Below are 19,260 nucleotides of genomic sequence, written 5' to 3'. Positions count from 1 at the left end.
AGAGAAAGACTTGGCCTCCACAGCTGCTTGTGGCAACAAATTCCACAGATTCACCACTCTCTGGATAAAGAAATTCCTCCTCATCTCCTTTCTAAAAGGACGCCCCTCTATTTTGAGGCTGTTTCCTCTGGACTTGGACTCTCCCACCATAATTCGCACTGAAACAATTGTATTTCTAAACTATATTGACTGTTCTATTGTATATCTTACTGCTACATATTATTTATTACAAATCACTATAATTTGCACATTGTGCATTCAGACGGAGATGTAATGTTAAGATTTTTACTCTTCGTGTATGCATTAGATGCAAGAAATAAAGTCAATTCAATTCAATTTATAAGAAGCATCCTTTCTACATCCACTCTTTCAAGGTCTTTTACCATTCTCAGCCCTCATTCTTCTAAATTCCAATGTAAACAGGCCCAGAGCTGTCAAACGCTCTTCATATGACAAGCAATTTAATCCTGGAATCATTTTTGTGAACCTCCTTTGAACCCTCTCCAGTATCAGCACATCCTTTCTAAGATAGGGGGCCCAAAATTGCACACAATACTCCAAACGAGGCCTCACCAGTGTTTTATAAAGCCTCAACGGTACATCCTTGTTTTTATCTTCTAGTCCTCTTGAAATGAATACCAACATTGCATTTGCCTTCCTTACCACAGACTCAACCTACAAATTAACCTTCAGAGAATCCTGCACAAGGACTCCCAAATCCCTTTGCACTTCAGATTTTTGTATTTTCTCTCCATTTAGAAAATAATCAACCCTTTCATTTCTTCTACCAAAATGCATGATCATACTCTTCTTGAAACAAGAGAAAATCTGCAGATGCTGGAAATCTGAGCATCACACACAAAATACTGGAGGAACTCAGCATGCCAGGAAATTAATAAACAGTCAATGTTTTGGTCTGAGACCCTTCATCAGGCCTGGAAAAAAAGATTAGAAGGCAGAGTAAGAAGGTGAGGGGGAGGACAGGAAGAGAAACAAGGTAGTAGGTGATAGGTGAAACTAGGAGAGGGAGAGGGGATAAGTAAAGAGCTGGTAAGTCAATTGGTGAAAAGGACAAAGGGCTGGAGGAGGGGGAATCTGATAGGAGAGGATAGAAGGTCATGGGAGAAAGAAAAAAGGGAGGAGCACCAGGGGGAGGTGATGGGCAGGTAAGGAGATAATGTGAGAGAGGGAAATGGGAATGGGAAATGGTGAAGGAGAGGGGTGGGGGCCATTACCGGAAGTTTGAGAATTCAATGTTCATGCCATCAGGTTGGAGGCTACGCAGACTGAATATAAGGTGTTGCTCCTCCAACCTGAGCATGGCCCCATCACGAAGTGACATGTTGAAAGGGGAATGGGAAGTAGAATTGAAATGGGTGGTCCCTAGGAGATCCCACATTATCTGGTGGATGGAGCATAGGCGCTCAAGGAAGCGGTGTCCCGATCTACTTCAGGTCTCACCGATATACAGCAGGCCACACCGGGAGCTCTGGATACAGCTGATGACCCCAACAGACATTTCTTTTTCCCCAGTCGTGCCAAAGGGTTTTGGCCTGAACTGTTGACTGTCCTTTTTTCCCCATAGATGCTGCCTGGCCTGCTGAGTTCCTGCATCATTTTGTGTGTGTTGCTTATACTTCCTGACACTGTATTCCATCTTCTACTTCTTTGCCCATTCTCCTAATCTGTCTAAGTCCTTTAGTAGCCTCCCTATTTCCTCAAAACTACCTGCCCCTCCACCTATCTTCATATTGTCTGCAGACTTTGCAACAAAGCCATTAGTTTCATCATTGAAATCACTGACATGTAGTGTAAAAAGATTTACATTATGTAAACTCTGTAAAACAAGATGTAAGCTCTGATTTCAAACCTCCACTGCCTTGCGGCCATACCCACTCATGTGAAAGGCTTCGGGAGTAAACCCTGAGGACAAACCCGGAGCTGGAGTCCCTAAGGCAGTCCGACGTTGTCTTTAAACTCATTCTGGCAACTCCTGCGACGACACTGTTGCCAAGCTGCATCGGTCCATGCCCTTCCCTTGGACAACATCGGTGTCGTGGAGAGGGGAGACTTGCTGCATGGGTAACTGCCAGTCTTCCATACAACCTTGCCCAGGCTTGTGCCCTGGAGAGGAGAAGCAAGACTTTCCAGGCACATATCCATGGTCTTGCGAGACTTAACGGATGCCACCGAAAGTAAAAAGAATTGGTCCCGACACAGACCCCTGTAGAACACTGGCAGTCAATCAGAAATGGGTCACTTTATTCCCACTCTTTGCCTCCTGCCAATCAGCCATTGCTTTATCAATGCTAGAATCTTTCCTGTAATACCATGGGCTCGTAGCTTGTTAAGCAGCCCCACGTGTGGCACCTTGTCAAAAGCATTCTGAAAATCCAAATACACATCAACAGATTCTCCTTTAGATTTGTTAGGCAAGATTGGCCTTGAGGAAATCATGCTGACTGGAACCTCTTTTATCATGTGCCTCCAAGTACCCAAAACTACATCCTTAACAATCGACTCTAACATCTTCCCAACCACTGAGGTCAGACTAAATGGCCTATAATTTCCTTTCTTCAGCCTCTCTCCCTTCTTGAAGAGTGAAGTGACATTTGCAATTTTCCAGTTTTCTGGAACTATTCCAAAATCTAGTGATTTATGAAAGATCATCACTAATGTCTCAACAATCTCTTCAGCCACCTCTTTCGGAACCATGGGATGTACACTACTTGGTCCAGGTGACTTAACTCCCTTCAGACCTTTCAGTTTCCCAAGAACCTTCTCTCTAGTAATGATAATTTCACACACTTCATGTCCCCTGACACCTGGAACTTCCACCATATTGCTAGTGTCTTCCACAGAGAAGACTGATGCAAAATACTTATTCAGTTTGCCCACCATTTCCTTGTCCCCCATTACTACCTCTCTAGCATCATTTTCCAGTAGTTCAATATCCACTCTCGCCTCTCTTTTATACTTTATGTATCTGAAGAAATTTTTGGCATACTGTACTCTTTAATATTATTGACCAGGATACTTTTGTATTCTATCTTTACCTTTTTAATGACTTTTTAGTTGTCTTCTGTTGGTTTTTAAAAGCTTCCCAATTGTCTAACTTCCCAACAATTTTTGCCCTATTATATACCCCCTCTTTGGCTTTTCTGTCGGCTTTGGCTTCCCTTGTTAGCCATGGTGATGTCATCTTGCCGTTAGAATACTTCTTCCTCTAGGATGTTTATAACTTGTGCCTTTTGAATTGCTTCCCAAAATTCCAGCCATTGCTGCTCTGTTGTCATCCCTGCCGGAGTTCTTTTCCAATCAATTCTGACCAACTCTTCTCTCATGCCTCTGTAATTTCCTTTACTCCACTGTAATACTCATACATCTGACTTTAGCTTCTCTTTCTCAATTTTCAGGGTGAATTCTATCATATTATGATGACTTGCCCATAAGGGTTCTTTTACCTTAGGCTCTCTAAACAATTCCAGCTCATTGCACAACACCCAGTCCAGCATAGCTGATCCCTAGTGGGTTCAACCATGAGCTGCTCTAAAACGCCATCTTGTAGGCATTCTAGAAATTCCTCTTTGGAATCCCGCACCAACCTAATTTTCCCAATCTACCTGCACATTGTAATCCTGCATGACTATTGTAACATTGCCCTTTTGGCATGGATTTTCTATCTCATTGTAACTTGTAGACCACATCCTTACTACTTTTTGGGAGTTTGAATGTAACTCCAATCAGGGTCTATTTATCCTTGCAATTCCTTAGCTCTAGCTACAAAGATTCAACATCTTCTGACCCTATGTCACCTTCCTAATGATTTACTTTTTTTTTACCAACAGAGACACACCACCCCCTCTACCTTCCAATCTGTACTTTCCATACAATTTATATCCTTGGATATTAAGCTCCCAGCTATAATCCTCTTTCAGCGATGATGCAGTAATGCCTACAACATCATACTTGCCAATCACTAACTGTGCTAGAAGTTCATGAACTTATTCTGTATATGTTGCACATTCAAATATAACATCTTTAGACCTGTATTCAATTTTTATGATTTTGTCCACCATTTTCATTGCAACTCATCCTGTTGACTGAAATGTTGCCCTATCACCAGGCTCTCACATTGCCTCTGTTTGTAAAGCAACTATCTCATCTTCAGCAATATCACTCTGGTTCCTAACCACCTGCCAAATTAGTTTAAACCCACCCGAACAACTATGGCTAACCTGCCCGCAAGGATATTGGACCCCCTCGGGTTCAGGTGTAACCCGTCCCTTTTGTACATGTCATACCTTCCCCAGAATAGATCCCAAGGATCCAGAAATCTGAACCCTTGCCGCAGCACCAGTTCCTCAGTCATGTATTATTTGCCAAATCATCTTATTCTTACTCTCACTGGCAATGTGGCACAGGCAGCTATTCAGAGATTACTGCCCTGGAAGTCCTGATTCTCAGCTTTCTACCTAGCTCCCCATAATCGCTCTTCAGGACCTCCTCACCGTGAATACACACGTCATAGGTGCTAGTATGTACCAAGACTTCTGGCTGCTCACCCTCACCCTTAAGAAAGCCATGGACATGATCCAAGACATCCCTGGTCCTGGCACCAGGAAAGCAACATACCATTCAGGTGGCTCTATCACAGAACCTTGTCTTTGTTCCTCTGATTCCTAAAGATTCTTGTGAATTCCTGTCGATGTACAGTGGACAGCATTTTGTCTGTTTATATCACATCCTTGCATGTTTCCTCCAATGCATAGGATCACAAGAGACTGCTGAAATTTACAGATTCAGCAGCTCCATCGCAGGTGCAAACCTCATCACTATTGAGGGCATCCTCAAGTGGCAGTACCTTAAGAAGATGGCATCTATCCGAAAGGACCCTCACCATCTGGGGCATGCCCTCTTCTCATTACTGTCATGAGGGACGAGATACAGAAGCCTTAAGAGTCATACTAAATGACTTAGGAACAACCTCTTACACCCCATCAGCAGATTTCTTAATGGTCTATGCACGTTATCTTGTTATTCTTTTGCTTTGCACTATTTGTTTTTGTAATTTATAGTCTCTATGTATTGCTGCCACCACAATTATATATATCTGATTCTAATTCATTCTTTTGTATATTTATCACTAACTTTAGTAATTCACATGAAGTGTGATATCCAGACCGTGATGAACACTCTTCACATATTATACAGATATTTTTAAGCATCATAGACAATAAGAGTTGTCCTGTATTTTAACTGGGAACTGTTCGAGTTGAATGGTCACACAAGGAAAACCCTCAGGGATAAAACACCTAAGTTGGAAAAGTAGGAGACCTGGGTTGCCAATCCATAACTTTAAAAACTTTTGATCCAGCTGCACCATCTCTGGTGATGGTTTGGACAAAGACTATTTTGAGGGAATATTTATGATATGTGATCACAACATTGGACATTGTATTTTGAAAAAAGAAATTGATGCCAGAAATTTAGATAAAAAATGGTGGAAATATTCAGTTATTCTGGCAGCATCTGTGGAGAGGGAGATAAAGTTATTGCATCAGATCAGTGATTTTACATCAGAACTCGGAAAAATTAGAAATCAAGAACATTTTAGATTGGAGAAAAAGGGTGTAGAGGACAAAAGGCATGTTCATGAAAAGGTGCAGACCTAGATGGGCTGAGTGATACGTCGAATGGTGGTACCAGTTGTGACAGGATGATAAAGGTTTATTAACTGGAGCCAATTTATCTAAGGAGAATAGGAACAGAGGGAGAGGGAAAAATAATGTTCTGACAATGAGATTTCAAATATTATAGCTGCAGGAATAAGAGAAAGTACTGAAAACACTTAACATGTCTGGCACAATCCAATTGAAATTCTATCCTTTACATTTTCAATATCTGCCCTTCAATATATTTGTTTTGAACAAATATTGGGATGATCCACACATGCTCTTGACTTCTACTTCCAACAACACTGTTTCAAAGCTGAAACCCACTAGTTTCTTTTCATCCTAGTACTTATTATTTCTTCCAGGCATCAAAATCACAAACTTCAACAATTCTGAATTCTAGTATTTCTTCAGATCTCTCTTCCAATTCACATTCCTCGGATCTTGCCTTTCACATCAGTCTTACCCCCTCACTGTGTTTTGATTATTCTGAATCTTCCTTCATTGATCCTGAACAATCAGCCCTCAGAGGAGAACTTTGATTCATCTCCCTATAGGCCTACCTCAATCAATTGAACCCCAACAGTTTTTCTGCCATGTTCTTCAAACATCTACACCTTTGGCCAGGATAATTTACCATTGTTTTCCCACCTTTAGAATCTTTGATCCACCTGGATCCCTCTCTTTGGCATTTAACCTTTTGATTATTGACTGTCTCCAAAGTCCTGACACTGCCTGTAAGGAGTCTTACGTTCTCTCCATAACCGCGTAGGTTCCCTAAGGGTGATCTGGTTTTCTCCCACAGTCCAAAGACATACCGACTGATAGGTTAATTGGTCATTGTAAATTGCCCCATGATTAGGCTAGGATTAAACTGGGGATTTGTTGGGTGGCGCAGCTCAAAAGGCCAGAAGGGCCGAAGGGCTACTCCGCTCTGTATGTCAATAATAGTGATAAAGTAAGAGAGAATCAAATGTGGTACCTATAGAATAAACTGAAAGAAGTACGAGTATATGGGGCCCTGGAATGTGGGATAAAGGGAACTTTATATCACTAACTTTGCACCAAATTTCTCCCCATGGAAAAATCAAACATAAGAAATGAAAAATATTCAGTTTATGTTGCATTCTGACACACAGTGTTTAACTCAAAATTTCCCAGAGAAATATTAAAATAGGTGATAGAAAGATCCCCAATCTGATTTAGGCCTCCTCAACTACGGTTACAAGCCAACAAGCCAATTAAAAGAATTGCAGCTCAACTCCAATCAATGAGAATTACAATCCTATGAAAACCAGGGACTTTGTTAGATTGGAACTGAACCTCTTGAACTCCAAATACAAGCCAAGAGGAGTTGGTATAAAGCCAGGATTGGTTTCAGCTCAACTAAAGCAGGCTCAGTTTATCTTAGCTTAGCCAACATAAATCACAGTTGTGGTTCAGTCCATATAAACTAAATTTGGGTGGCCTGAGCTGAGGAGTGGAGACTGGTTGTGATGCGGATAAATTAAGCTCTGTTTAAGGGCAGTACACTGACAGAGAGGCTAGTAGTTGTGCACAGTAGTCAAACTGGATGTAGGTACACAAAGCCAAAGCAAAGTCTACCTCTAAACCAGTTAGAATAAACAGAACACAAATATCTCCTGAAGAAAATCATTCAAAAATATAAATAATTACAGTATTCCATTTGCTGAAATTTATCTGGAATACTATCAATATATTTGTTTGCATTATATCTAATCAGTCAGACTGCTAAAATAATATCAAATAAAATGGAAAATATTTGATACATGCTGTTACAAGGATAGATAATCATATCTTGTGTAGATTCTTTGTCAAACCTTTTCAGTTTTAAGAATGGGACTATATTCTGCCTTGTTGCTTGCTATATATTTCTAACATATTACATTTGAAATAAGATTCTTCAACATTTACAATTTCTTATTATTTGTTGGAGTAATTCTGATTGAATCCACAAGACTAGCAAGGTGTCTATGAAGTGTATCATCACTTCAACTAATTTTTTGTCAGAAATATTTGCTGAGATCAACCATAACTACAAAACACAGAACATGTAACAGTTCAGCACAGAAACAGGCTATTCAGCCTACAGTGATGAGCCGAACCAGCCAATGAGCAAAAAAATCAAAAACAAAAATCAGAAACAAAAATTAAAGCAGTAATTTATCAATGGCAAATGACACAAACTATCAATGACAAAAACACAAAGTATTTAAACATAAGGTAATAATCAGGCCTGGAGAGCAACTCCAGCATTAGCTTAAGCCTCATCTTCCCATGTGTCAAGGAAAGAGTGAAAATTACTCCTTCACATGTTGCTTGATTGTTTTTTTCCTAGTGTATACCCAAGAACCAAATAACTTAGTCCTTTATTTTTTTTTCTATGAACTGTAATGCACAAGCCGGTTATTGATAAAGATATATTACAAAAGAATGCTGCTGTGCTGGAGTCCAGTGATCAAACTATTGATTGTAGTGCCCTGAAACTCTATTCAAGAACCAATACTTTAATCTTACATTAAAGGCCTTCAGTCGCTCAGGATCCATTCCCTCCGAGTCATTAATCTTCTCACTGTCTTCATGGTCATCATGATCGTCATCATCATCATCCCCGCCTCTGTTAATTGAGAGGTCCTCAGGACAACTTCCTGAGAGCTCATTTCTTCCAGAGTCATAACTTCCTGAGCTGTAGGGTGGAGACTGGAACAAAAATACAAATCATTAGATTTGTCGTAAATATCCAAAGGATATCCATTGGTCTCAATAGAAAGCTACTTAAAAATCTGATCTCCCTCCATAAATTAGATAAATTGATCATGCCAAGAAAATCTGCTGATGCTGGAATTCCAAGCAACACACAAAATGCTGGATGAACTCAGCAGGCCCAGCAACATCTATGGAAAAGAGTCGATGTTTTGGTCTAAGACCCTTCGGTCCTAAACATCGACTGTTTAATCTTTTCCGTTGAGGTTGCCTAACCTGCTGAGTTCTTCCAGCATTTTATGTGCATTGCATAAATAGATCATGATTCCATTTGATAATATACTAACTTTCATTTAAACAATTGGATTGGTGACTGACATATGCAAGGGAAGTCTGACCAGATTTAGTGCAAGTGTATTGTCCAATAATTCATCACTTACTTGGACAATAATGTTAGAACCATTGAAAAGTGAAAAGCATTGGTTCACCCAAAGGCTCAGCTAATTAGAATGGAGATTCAACAATCTCCTAGTTCTTTCAGTATTAAGTTTCACCCATCCACCTATTCCACCAACCTCTCTTGATGAAGTTATTCACTATCCTCCTCACAGTTCACCATGTCTCCAATTTAGTATACATTGAGAAAAGCAGTCATCCTAGTACCAACCCACCCAAGTCTTCAATCTTGATGACAAGCCTGTGATACAAGTCCATATATAGTCGGCCCTCCTTATCCGCGAGGGATTGGTTCTGGAACCCCAGACCTTATTTAACCTGTCTCAGTGCAGTGGACATCAGGACCCAGCGGAAGTCGCAGATAAGGAGGGCCGACTGTATATAAAATGTCAACCACATTTCTCTCATCAACCCTTTCTGCTTATTTCATCAAGAACTCCCATCAAATTACTCAGACTGTATATAAAATGTCAACCACATTTCTCTCATCAACCCTTTCTGCTTATTTCATCAAGAACTCCCATCAAATTACTCAGACATAATCTTTTTTAACAAAGCCATGTCGATCTTCTTTAATCAATCCACACTTCACAGAGACTACTGATTCTATTCCTAACTGCTGCTTCTAGCATTCAGTGAAACAGTTAAGAAAATCATGAATTCAGGAACACTCCCCATATGTAACTTACTATTTTCTGATAACCTTATTAATTAACATTTCAAGATTGATCTTTTATAAATTCCGAAATCAAGGTTACTTTTACAAGGAAACAACTCTTTTGGTTTTTGTTTCTTTTCAAAATGCTCTGAAGAATTGGATCTTTCAGTTTGCCTACACTGGCTGATTAATCTGTATAACCAAGATCAGTCAAGCAATAGAAGAAAAGGCCTGTTTCAGGGTCAATAAATGCTTGTGAGATAGAACTAGTTCCGAATACAAAAGTTTATAATTTAGCAATTAGCGAGAAGATACTTATGACGAACTTAAGTACTACTATTTAAGTATGTGAAACTCCAAAAATTATCAAATGTGACAGATTATAAAGATGAACTGTGGCCGCCCTAGTCTGCAGCCTGTAATTTCTCTTTTAAGGAAGTTCTTTTGAACGGACTAAAAAATCTGGGAGCTTTTGCAATCTCCTAGGGGATTTGGTGCATTAGACTCTCGAGAGTGCAGGTGCACCAAGGGGCGGCTATCGCTAGGGGTGGACAGTGTGTCAAGGACTAATGGTGGAAGACAAATCTGTGATTGGCATCATTACTCCGTGCTGACTAAACCGTTGAGCAAGATTAATATTGTTCAGGACAACAGTGGAAAATGAACAGGTGATAAGCGCATTTTTTTTAAACTTTTGTTTACTTTTTTTTACTATTTGTGCGATTTGATCAAGGTGTCAAGGCCGAGGGCAAATGAACTGGTGTTAAACTCACTACTCTGCGGGTTTACTCACTTCAGTGGTGAACTTACTCTGTAGCTGTGTCCTGCTACCAACAGCACTTCATTCAGTGGGGAAAAGTGCTCCGTGGCTGTAGACTCACTTTTGGGGACTCTGTGGTTAATGTTCAGCATGTTATTTGTTTACTTTTTTTATTCATTTGCAAAATTTGTTCTTTTTTCCACACACTGGGTGTTTGACGGTTTTTGTTATGTGGGTTTTTTTAAACGGGTTCTATCGTGGTTCTTTGTTTTGTGGCTGCCTGCAAGAAGAGAAATCTCAAGGTTGTATACAGTGTACATAAATGTACTTAGGAGTTACTTTTTATTGTTCATGTCTTCTTTTACGATCCTGTGATTTCAGTCTCTGAGACCGACATGCAAGCAGCCTTCTAGAGGATGAACCTATGAGAAACATCTTTCCCAGACTGGCCAGGTACTAAAGACCTGTGCTGATCAACTGTGCACTGAAATCTTTAACCTCACACTTTGTCAGTCTGAGGTAGCCAACTTCTTCAAGCACCAGTGCCTACAAAGAACATGGCGATCTGCCTCAAGGACCACTTACATCCAGAGCAATGAAGTGATTTGAGAGGCTGGTAATAAAACATATCGACTCCTGCCTGAGAAGCCACCTGTATCTGCTCCAGTTTGCCTACTGGAGCAATAGGTCCATAGCAGACACCATCTCATTTGCCCTTCACCCAATCCTGGAATGTTTGGACAGCAAAGATGCTTACATCAGGATGCTCCTCATCGACTACAGCTCAGTGTTGAATACCATCCTCCCCTCTAAATTAATCAATAAGCTTCAAGATCTTGACCTCAATTCCTCTTTGTACAATTGGATCCTGGATTTCCACACTTGCAGACCCCAGTCAGTTTGGATTGACAACAACATCTCCTCCACAATCTCCATCTGCACAGATCACCACAAGGCTGCGTGCTTAGCCCCCTGCTCTCTCACTTTACACTTAGAACTGTGTGGCTTGGCATAGCTTGAATGCCATATTCAAGTTTGCTGATGACACCACTGAAGTGATGAGGGAGATTGAAAATTTGGCTGAATGGTGCCACAACAACCACCTGTTTCTCAATAGCAGCAAGACCAAGAGCTGATTAATGACTTCCAGAGGAATCCAGAAGTCCTCATCAGAGAGTCAGAAGTGGAGAGGGTCAGCAATTTTAAATTCCTTGGTATACCACTTTGGAGGACCAGTCCTGGGTCCACCACATAAGTGCAATTATGAAGAAAGCACAGCAACACCTCTACTTCCTTTGGAGTTTGTGAAGATTCAGCATGACAGCTAAAACTTTGACTAACATCTATGGATGTGTGATGGAGGGTATAATGACTGGCTGCATTACAGCCCTGAATGGAAACACCAATGTCTTTGAATGGAAAATACTACTAAAAGTAATGGGTATCATCCAGCCCATCATGGGCAAAGCCCTTTTCATCATTGAACATATCTACATGACAGACACAGAAAAGCAGCAACCATCATCAGGTACCTGCACCACCTAGGTCATGCTCTCTTCTTACTGCTGCCATCAGGAAGAAGATACAACAGCCTCAGGACACACAGCTCCATGTTTAGGCACAATTATTACACCTCAACCAACAGGCTCTCGAACCAAAGAGGAAAACTTCACTCAACTTCACTTGCTCTATCATGGAAATGTTCCCACAACCTATGGACTCACTTTCAAGGACTCTTCATCTCATTTTCCTGATATTTATTGTGTATTTATTTATTATTCTTAATTCCTTTTTTGGTATTTGCAGTTTGCTCTCTTTTGCACACTGGTTAAATACCCAAGCTGGTGCAGTCTTCCATTAATCCTATTATGGTTATTATTCTTTTATGCATTTATTGAGTTTGCCTGCAAGAAAATGAATCTCAGGGTTGTATATGGTGATGTACTGTGTACTTTGTTAGTAAATTTACTTTGAAGTTTTATACCCTTTATAAACAAACATGCTGTTAACAATGAAACAGCCATAAACTTAGGTGTGGTAAACTGGATTTGTTCCAAAGTTCAAGATACTTTTTTTTTAACTGGCCTTTCAAAAGAGACCATTTTCAAACACAATTTCATATCATACCCTGTGCAGAATGATTGAGTGTTGCTCAGGTCTCAGTAAACATTATCTCATCAACTGAATATCACACAAACCGAATATTGATTGATCTAAATGCGTTTTAATACATAAACTCATGTGAATATAGTTCGCAACTACAAGCATGAAAAACATGTCTTGATGATTCAAGTAATTACAATATTGTTCTACTGAACACTTTTAATGTTGGTCCACCCAAAAGTACGGCTTCTGAGACTTCACTCTTTAAATATATCATAGCCCAACAAGATAAATACAACCATGTTTGACATAAAAAATGCTTAGTTGCTGAATATCCAATTGATCAAACATGAATTAAACATACTATAGTAATTGGCAAAATATGGTCAGTTATATACAGTGAATTGCAACTTTTTTCAGCTGATATTTTCCTTCTGCTTTTGGGCAAGTATGGTTAGCTAAGAAGAACATTTATAACTTAAATTTAAGTTAAAAGTACTGTGTGAAAAAATTTACCTTGAAATGATAGAAATTATTTTAATCAAATTGTCAGTAGAGCCTTACCCTTTTGTCTGGAGTTTGAACTATAAATTTATCTTGATATTGCCATCTCCTGTGTATAAGATTTTTTTTTAAAACACTGAGTAGTTACAAAATATTCTGTTTTCTTTTCATATTATGTGACAACCTGGATGCAGGGAAAGCTTTCCTGTGCTCAGGATCCATCAATGGAAGCACCATATTTACATTTGACAACAACTGCCAGTATCCAATATTTCTGGAGGAATAAAAATAAATGGCTTGCAAGCAGATAATTATTTTTTAATTGTTTTGTGGCAAAAATTGGGAAGTCATGTTGCATCTGTGTAAAACTCAGGTTAAGGCCATTTTGGAGTATGTTAATGTAGTTCAGGTCTCCGCACAACAAGAATGGTCTGGACACATTGAAGCAGGTGCAGAAGACGTTGATCGGGATTTTGCCTGGATTGGAATGCATTACCTGTAAAGAAAGGTTGGATAAAATGGAATTGTTTCCACTGAGGAAGTTTTTAAAATTACAAAAGGGTTAGATAGGGTAGATAAACAGAGAATCTCCCCCCAGGGTGGAAATGTCAAATACTAGACACCATTCATTTAAGGTGAGAAAACTTTGAAAAAGATCTGCCAGAAAAGATATTTTTAGACAGAGAAGGCTGGAATGCAAAGCCAGGGAATTTAAAACAAGCGGATAATGATGTCAATGCATAAAAGGCATTTTCAAGATTCAAGATTGTTGTTTAATATCATTTCCAGTACCCAAGTGTGAAGGATAATGAAATTACTGTTACTCTGTACCTGAAGCAGCACAAAAACACAAAAAATATAAATACATAATATAACACAGATTGATTGTACGTCCATAAAGTGACACTAGGCACAGGAGTGTCTGTAGATAAGGTGACGGACAGGAAATTATAATGTTGTAGTGGGGGGTAGGGTATGTTAGTGGGTGGAGGTGTTGATCAGCCTCACTGCTTGGGGAAAGCAACAGATTTTTGAGATTAGTGATCCTGGCATGGATGCTACATAGCCTCCTCCCTGATGGGAGTGGCACAAACAGTGGATGAGCAGAGTAGGTGAGATCCTTCATGATGTTACTGGCCTTTTCCCAGCACCTTGATGGTGGATAGGCTGGTACGGATGATGCTTTAGGCAGTGTTGCCTGTTGTAGAGCTTTCCTGTTCACCACAGTGTAGGTTTCATACCAAGCAGTGATGCAGCACATTAGGATGCTCTCTACCGTGCACCTGCAGAATGACACGAGTATAGATGGGCATAGTCCAGCCCTCTTCAGCCTCCTCAGAAAGCAGAGGCATTGGTGATCCTGACTGTGCAAGAATGTGTTCTGGAACCATGAGAGTTTATGCGAGATGTGCACTCCCAGGAGTTTGAAACTGCTCGCGTGAATAGACAGACATGAATAGGCAGAATGTAGAGGGATAGAGACCATGTGCAAAAAGATGGGATTGGTTCAGATTAGCATCATGATCAGCACATAGTGGGACGAAAGGCTAAATGGTTCTATGTTCAATGCTATACTGCAACATAAGTAACACTTTCCAGCTTCAGCTGAACATTTCTATTTAATGAATTTTTAGTGCAACAATACGACAGGGTTGGGACAGTACTCAATGAGTCGAGTCAAGAGTGATCTGAAGAGGCTTGAGAACATCAGTGCCTGTAGGAAGAATGTTCTTTATGGAAGGTGCTATGGAGATTATCCAGGGCTACAGCCAGACAGAAGGTTATCAGAGAGGTCTCTGAAAACTACATGAGTATAATCTATAAAGACCAACCTTTGGAGAAGTCTATAAGTCTATAACCATATAACAATTACAGCACGGAAACAGGCCATCTCCACCCTTCTAGTCCATGCCAAACTCTTACTCTCACCTAGTCCCACCGACCTGCACTCAGCCCATAACCTTCCATTCCTTTCCTGTCCATATAGCTATCCAATTTAACTTTAAATGACAACATCGAACCTGCCTCAACCACTTCTGCTGGAAGCTCATTCCACACAGCTACAACTCTCTGAGTAAAGAAGTTCCCCCTCATGTTACCCCTAAATTTTTGCCCTTTAACTCTCATCTCATGTCCTCTTGTTTGGATCTCCCTCACTCTCAATGGAAAAAGCCTATCCACATCAACTCTATCTATCCCCCTCATAATTTTAAATACCGCTATCAAATCCCCCCTCAACCTTCTACGCTCCAAAGAATAAAGACCCAACTTGTTCAACCTTTCTCTGTAACGTAGGAGATGAAACCCAGGCAACATTCTAGTAAATCTTCTCTGTAGTCTTTCAATTTTCTTGACATCTTTTCTATAATTCAGTGACCAGAACTGTACACAATACTCCAAATTTGTCCTTACCAATGCCTTGTACAATTTCAATATTACATCCCAACTCCTATACTCAATGATCTGATTTATAAAGGCCAGCATACCAAAAGTTTTCTTCACCACTCTATCCACATAAGATTCCACCTTCAGGGAACTATGCACCATTATTCCTAGATCCCTCTGTTCTACTGCGTTCTTCAATGCCCTACCATTTACCATGTATGTCCTATTTTGATTAGTCCTACCAAAATGTAGCACTTCACATTTATCAGCATTATACTCCATCTGCCATCTTTCAGCCCACTCTTCTAACTGGCCTAAATCTCTCTGCAAGCTTTGAAAACCTACTTCATTATCCACAACTCCACCTATCTTAGTATCATCTGCATACTTACTAATCCAATTTACCACCCCATCATCCAGATCATTAATATATTTGACAAAACAACATCGGACCCAGTACAGATCCCTGTGGCACACCACGAGACACCAGCCTCCAATCTGACAAACAGTTATCCACCACTACTCTCTGGCGTCTCCTATCCAGCCACTGCTGAATCCATTTTACTACTTCAATATTAATACCTAACGATTGAACCTTCCTAACTAACCTTCCATGTGGAACCTTGTCAAAGGCCTTACTGAAGTCCATATAGAAAACATCCACCACTTTACCCTCGTCAACTTTCCTTGTAACCTCTTCAAAAAATCCAATAAGGTTTGTCAAACATGACTTTCCACTCACAAGTCTAGCGAGTCTCCTATGCCTATTCTGCCTGTTCCTGGGGGACAAAGGAAAAGCAAATGGCCTCTCAAACAATAAGAGTTTGAGTGATTTTTCCGGCCTAACAATGAGTAACAGATTGTGAGTTGTGGCAGGGATCAGAAACAGCAGCTCAGAATGATCTTGAAGTTAGGAAACTGAGAATGACAGGTAAAGTCCTGGCTGACATAAGAGGCAATGTTTAAGGTCCAGGAAGTCAGAGATCAGTGAGGACAAACAATGTAACTTCAATACTGAATCTTTGAGTAACGGTTTCAGATGCAACATGGTTAATTAATCAGGTTACTCTATAGTTAAGTAAGAACTGTCATTTTTCAGATTAATGCATTGAAAATCGTAGTGGAACAGAACATCATACAATGAATTATTGTCGTAATTTGGGGAATTTATACTGAGGTGAAAAAGGTGCTTAAGCCAACACAAAACCCTCTGAAAAAGCAGGAATTGCATTAATAAGTAGAAGATTACTCTATTTTGGATTAATCTGCATTTTGACTGAACAATACAATTTATTTTAGAAGCTTAACAAGTGGAATTTCTAGGTTCATATAATTCTCAGACCATCTCAAGATTCCATTTCTCTACAAATTTTGTTCATGATACATAACAATAGTATGTTCCAATATTTTTTCACCTTTAAAAAGTGAATGAACTAAACTGTTAAGATTTTAAATTGTCCCTGGTCTTCAGATTACTTACCATGTAAATTTGATTTTCCTACTGTTTCTTTACTTCAATTCATCTGTAAATAAACTGATAAAAATGCTCTGACTTGTAATATATAGAATATATACTGTTCACAAAAATGATTCCAGGATTGAATGGCTTGTCATACGAAGAGCGTTAGATGGCTCTGGGCCTGTATTCACTGGAATTCAGAAGAATGAGGAGTGACATCATTGAAAACTATCGAATAGTGAAAGGCCCTGATAGACTGGATGTGGAGAGGATGTTTCCATGGGGGGAGCGTCTAAGTCCAGAAGATTCAGCCTCAGAGTAGAGGGCTGTCCTTTTAGAATGAGATGAGGAAGAATTCCTTTAGCTAGAGAGTGGAATTCTTTGCCACAGGCAGCTGTGGGGGCCAAGTCTTTATGTATATTTAAGGCAGAAGTTGATAGGTTCTTAATTGGAGATTGGGGTTGAGAGGAAAATTTGATCAGTCACGAAGAATTGGCAGAGCAGACACAATGGGCCAAATTACCTTATTCTGCTCCTATATCTATGGTTTTATAGATCAGCATTGTGTACTAAGAATTTTGCATACTTTCCCTTTCATTGGAAGACACATTTAAAATTGACCAGAAGTCAGTATTTGGTCCTTCAAGTCTATTTTCATTTAGATTGTGGATGACATGTACCTCATTTCTAGATCTTGATTTGCAAGGGGTGTTAGCTTTCCATAGGAACTTCTTATTAGATTTAAACATGACTAGCAGTTAAGAAACCACTATTAAAATTGTTCATAATGTAAGCAATCAGCAAATTACTGGAAAGTAATGCTTAAAAAGCACTTATTCAATAAATCCTCATTCATTTATCTAAAGATACCCTGAAGTCCCATTTTACTACTCGTCTATATCAGGAAACTTATTTCAGTTACTTATGTGAAGATATTTTTTGATATCAGCCCTAAAATCACTAGTTAAAACCTACATCCCCTTATACTTCTAATTTGCCCTTAATATATTATTAATCATGGTAACTCTACCATCTCACTACTTGTATTTTTTTCCAGCTACAGAAGTTCATGTTTCTCCAGACTTACTCCGTTTTCTCAGATTACTGAAACTGTACATGAGCCTATGATTCTCCGCTTTGTTTTCAGTTTTTTTTTCTTGGCTGGTCATTGAATTCAAGGTTTTTCATCTATTTTACTTTTCTCCCAAGACCTTTCTTTGTATTTGTCCCTTTATTTCTAGTAGTCCCTGTTGACTTTATCTGATTGCATTCCCATTCATCCCGAAATTGTTGAAATATCTCAGCAGTTCTTAATTTAATAATGTGTTTCTATCTATTAAGACTGCTCCTTTAAAATGACCCTTTATTTAATGTCGCTCCTTAAATCTCCTTGCTGTTCAATGCTGTTTTTCCTACGTTTTAGAACTGTAAGACTTCCGGTTAGTCCTGACGAAGGGTCTCGGCCTGAAATGTCGACTGTACCTCTTCCTAGAGATGCTGCCTGGCCTGCTGTGTTCACCAGCAACTTTGATGTGTGTTGCTTGAATTTCCAGCATCTGCAGAATTCCTGTTGTAACATAGTTTATTACCTTGTTTCTTTTAAATACTGTAGATTCTGGTGGTGGGGTGGAGATATGTCTCTTCCAAAGTAGGTGTAAGGCACTCCTTCCCTCTGTTAGTCTTGGATGAGGTGTAGCACCTGCTTAGCTCCCGATCAGGGTCATGTGATGTCATGGGTGCAGGTGATGGATGACTGTATGAGCAGCTGGTGTGTAACACAAGGCCAGCTTACAATGACGTCAAGCAGACAATCTCTGAGGAGTACTGATAATAGCTGGGGACTCATCTTGTAATGATACTGCCCAGATGAAGGCAATGGAAAACTACTTCAATGGAAAATCACTTTGCCAAGAACAATCATGGTTGTGGGACCATGATCGCCTCCGTTACATGACATGGCACACGATGACGATGAGTTTCCAGTTAATTGGGGCACATCGGATCAGCAAATTTGCATGATGACACCAAGATTGACGGTGTAGTGGACAGCAAGGAAGACTATTAAAGATTGCAGCAGGATCTAGACCAGCTGGAGAAATGGGATGAAAGATGGCAGATGGAATTTAATGCAGACAAGTGTGTGGTGTTGCGCCATGAGAGGACCAACTAGAGTAGGTCTTACACAGTGAGCAGCAAGATACTGAGGAGTGTGGTAGGACTGAGAGATCTGGAAGTACAGATCCATCTTGGACCTCCAGAAAGTGTCCACAGTGGGGTGATTAATAAGTTCGTGGCCTAAGGTAGAAGGAGATGAGTTATACCAGCGGTCCACAACCACCAGGCCGTGGACTGGTTCCGGGCTGCAAAGCATGTGCTACCGGGCCGCGAGGAAACGATATGATTTGGTGATATGAGTCAGCTGCACCTCTCCTCATTCCCTGTCATGCACTGTTGAGCTTGAACGCACGTGAGGTCATTACCCGCACATCATCCATGTCAGTGCGGGAAGAAGGTCAAGTCCTCGAGCTTGCAAATG

General features: G+C 40.0%; 1 protein-coding gene across 3 annotated transcripts in view; it reads right to left on the bottom strand.

The window, feature by feature from the left end:
* The window catches only part of nol4lb (nucleolar protein 4-like b), a 348,974-nt gene that overhangs the window by 86,742 nt on the left and 242,972 nt on the right, over nucleotides 1-19,260 (bottom strand). For all 3 annotated transcript variants that reach the window (XM_063041305.1, XM_063041306.1, XM_063041307.1), the window contains exon 8: nucleotides 8,214-8,396. In XM_063041305.1, the coding sequence (XP_062897375.1) occupies nucleotides 8,214-8,396 (183 nt within the window). The remainder of the gene's footprint in view (nucleotides 1-8,213; nucleotides 8,397-19,260) is intronic.

This window comes from Mobula hypostoma, chromosome 2 (genome assembly GCF_963921235.1).
Source record: "Mobula hypostoma chromosome 2, sMobHyp1.1, whole genome shotgun sequence".
NCBI lineage: Eukaryota > Metazoa > Chordata > Chondrichthyes > Myliobatiformes > Myliobatidae > Mobula > Mobula hypostoma.
This window is presented reverse-complemented; position numbering and strand designations above follow the sequence as displayed.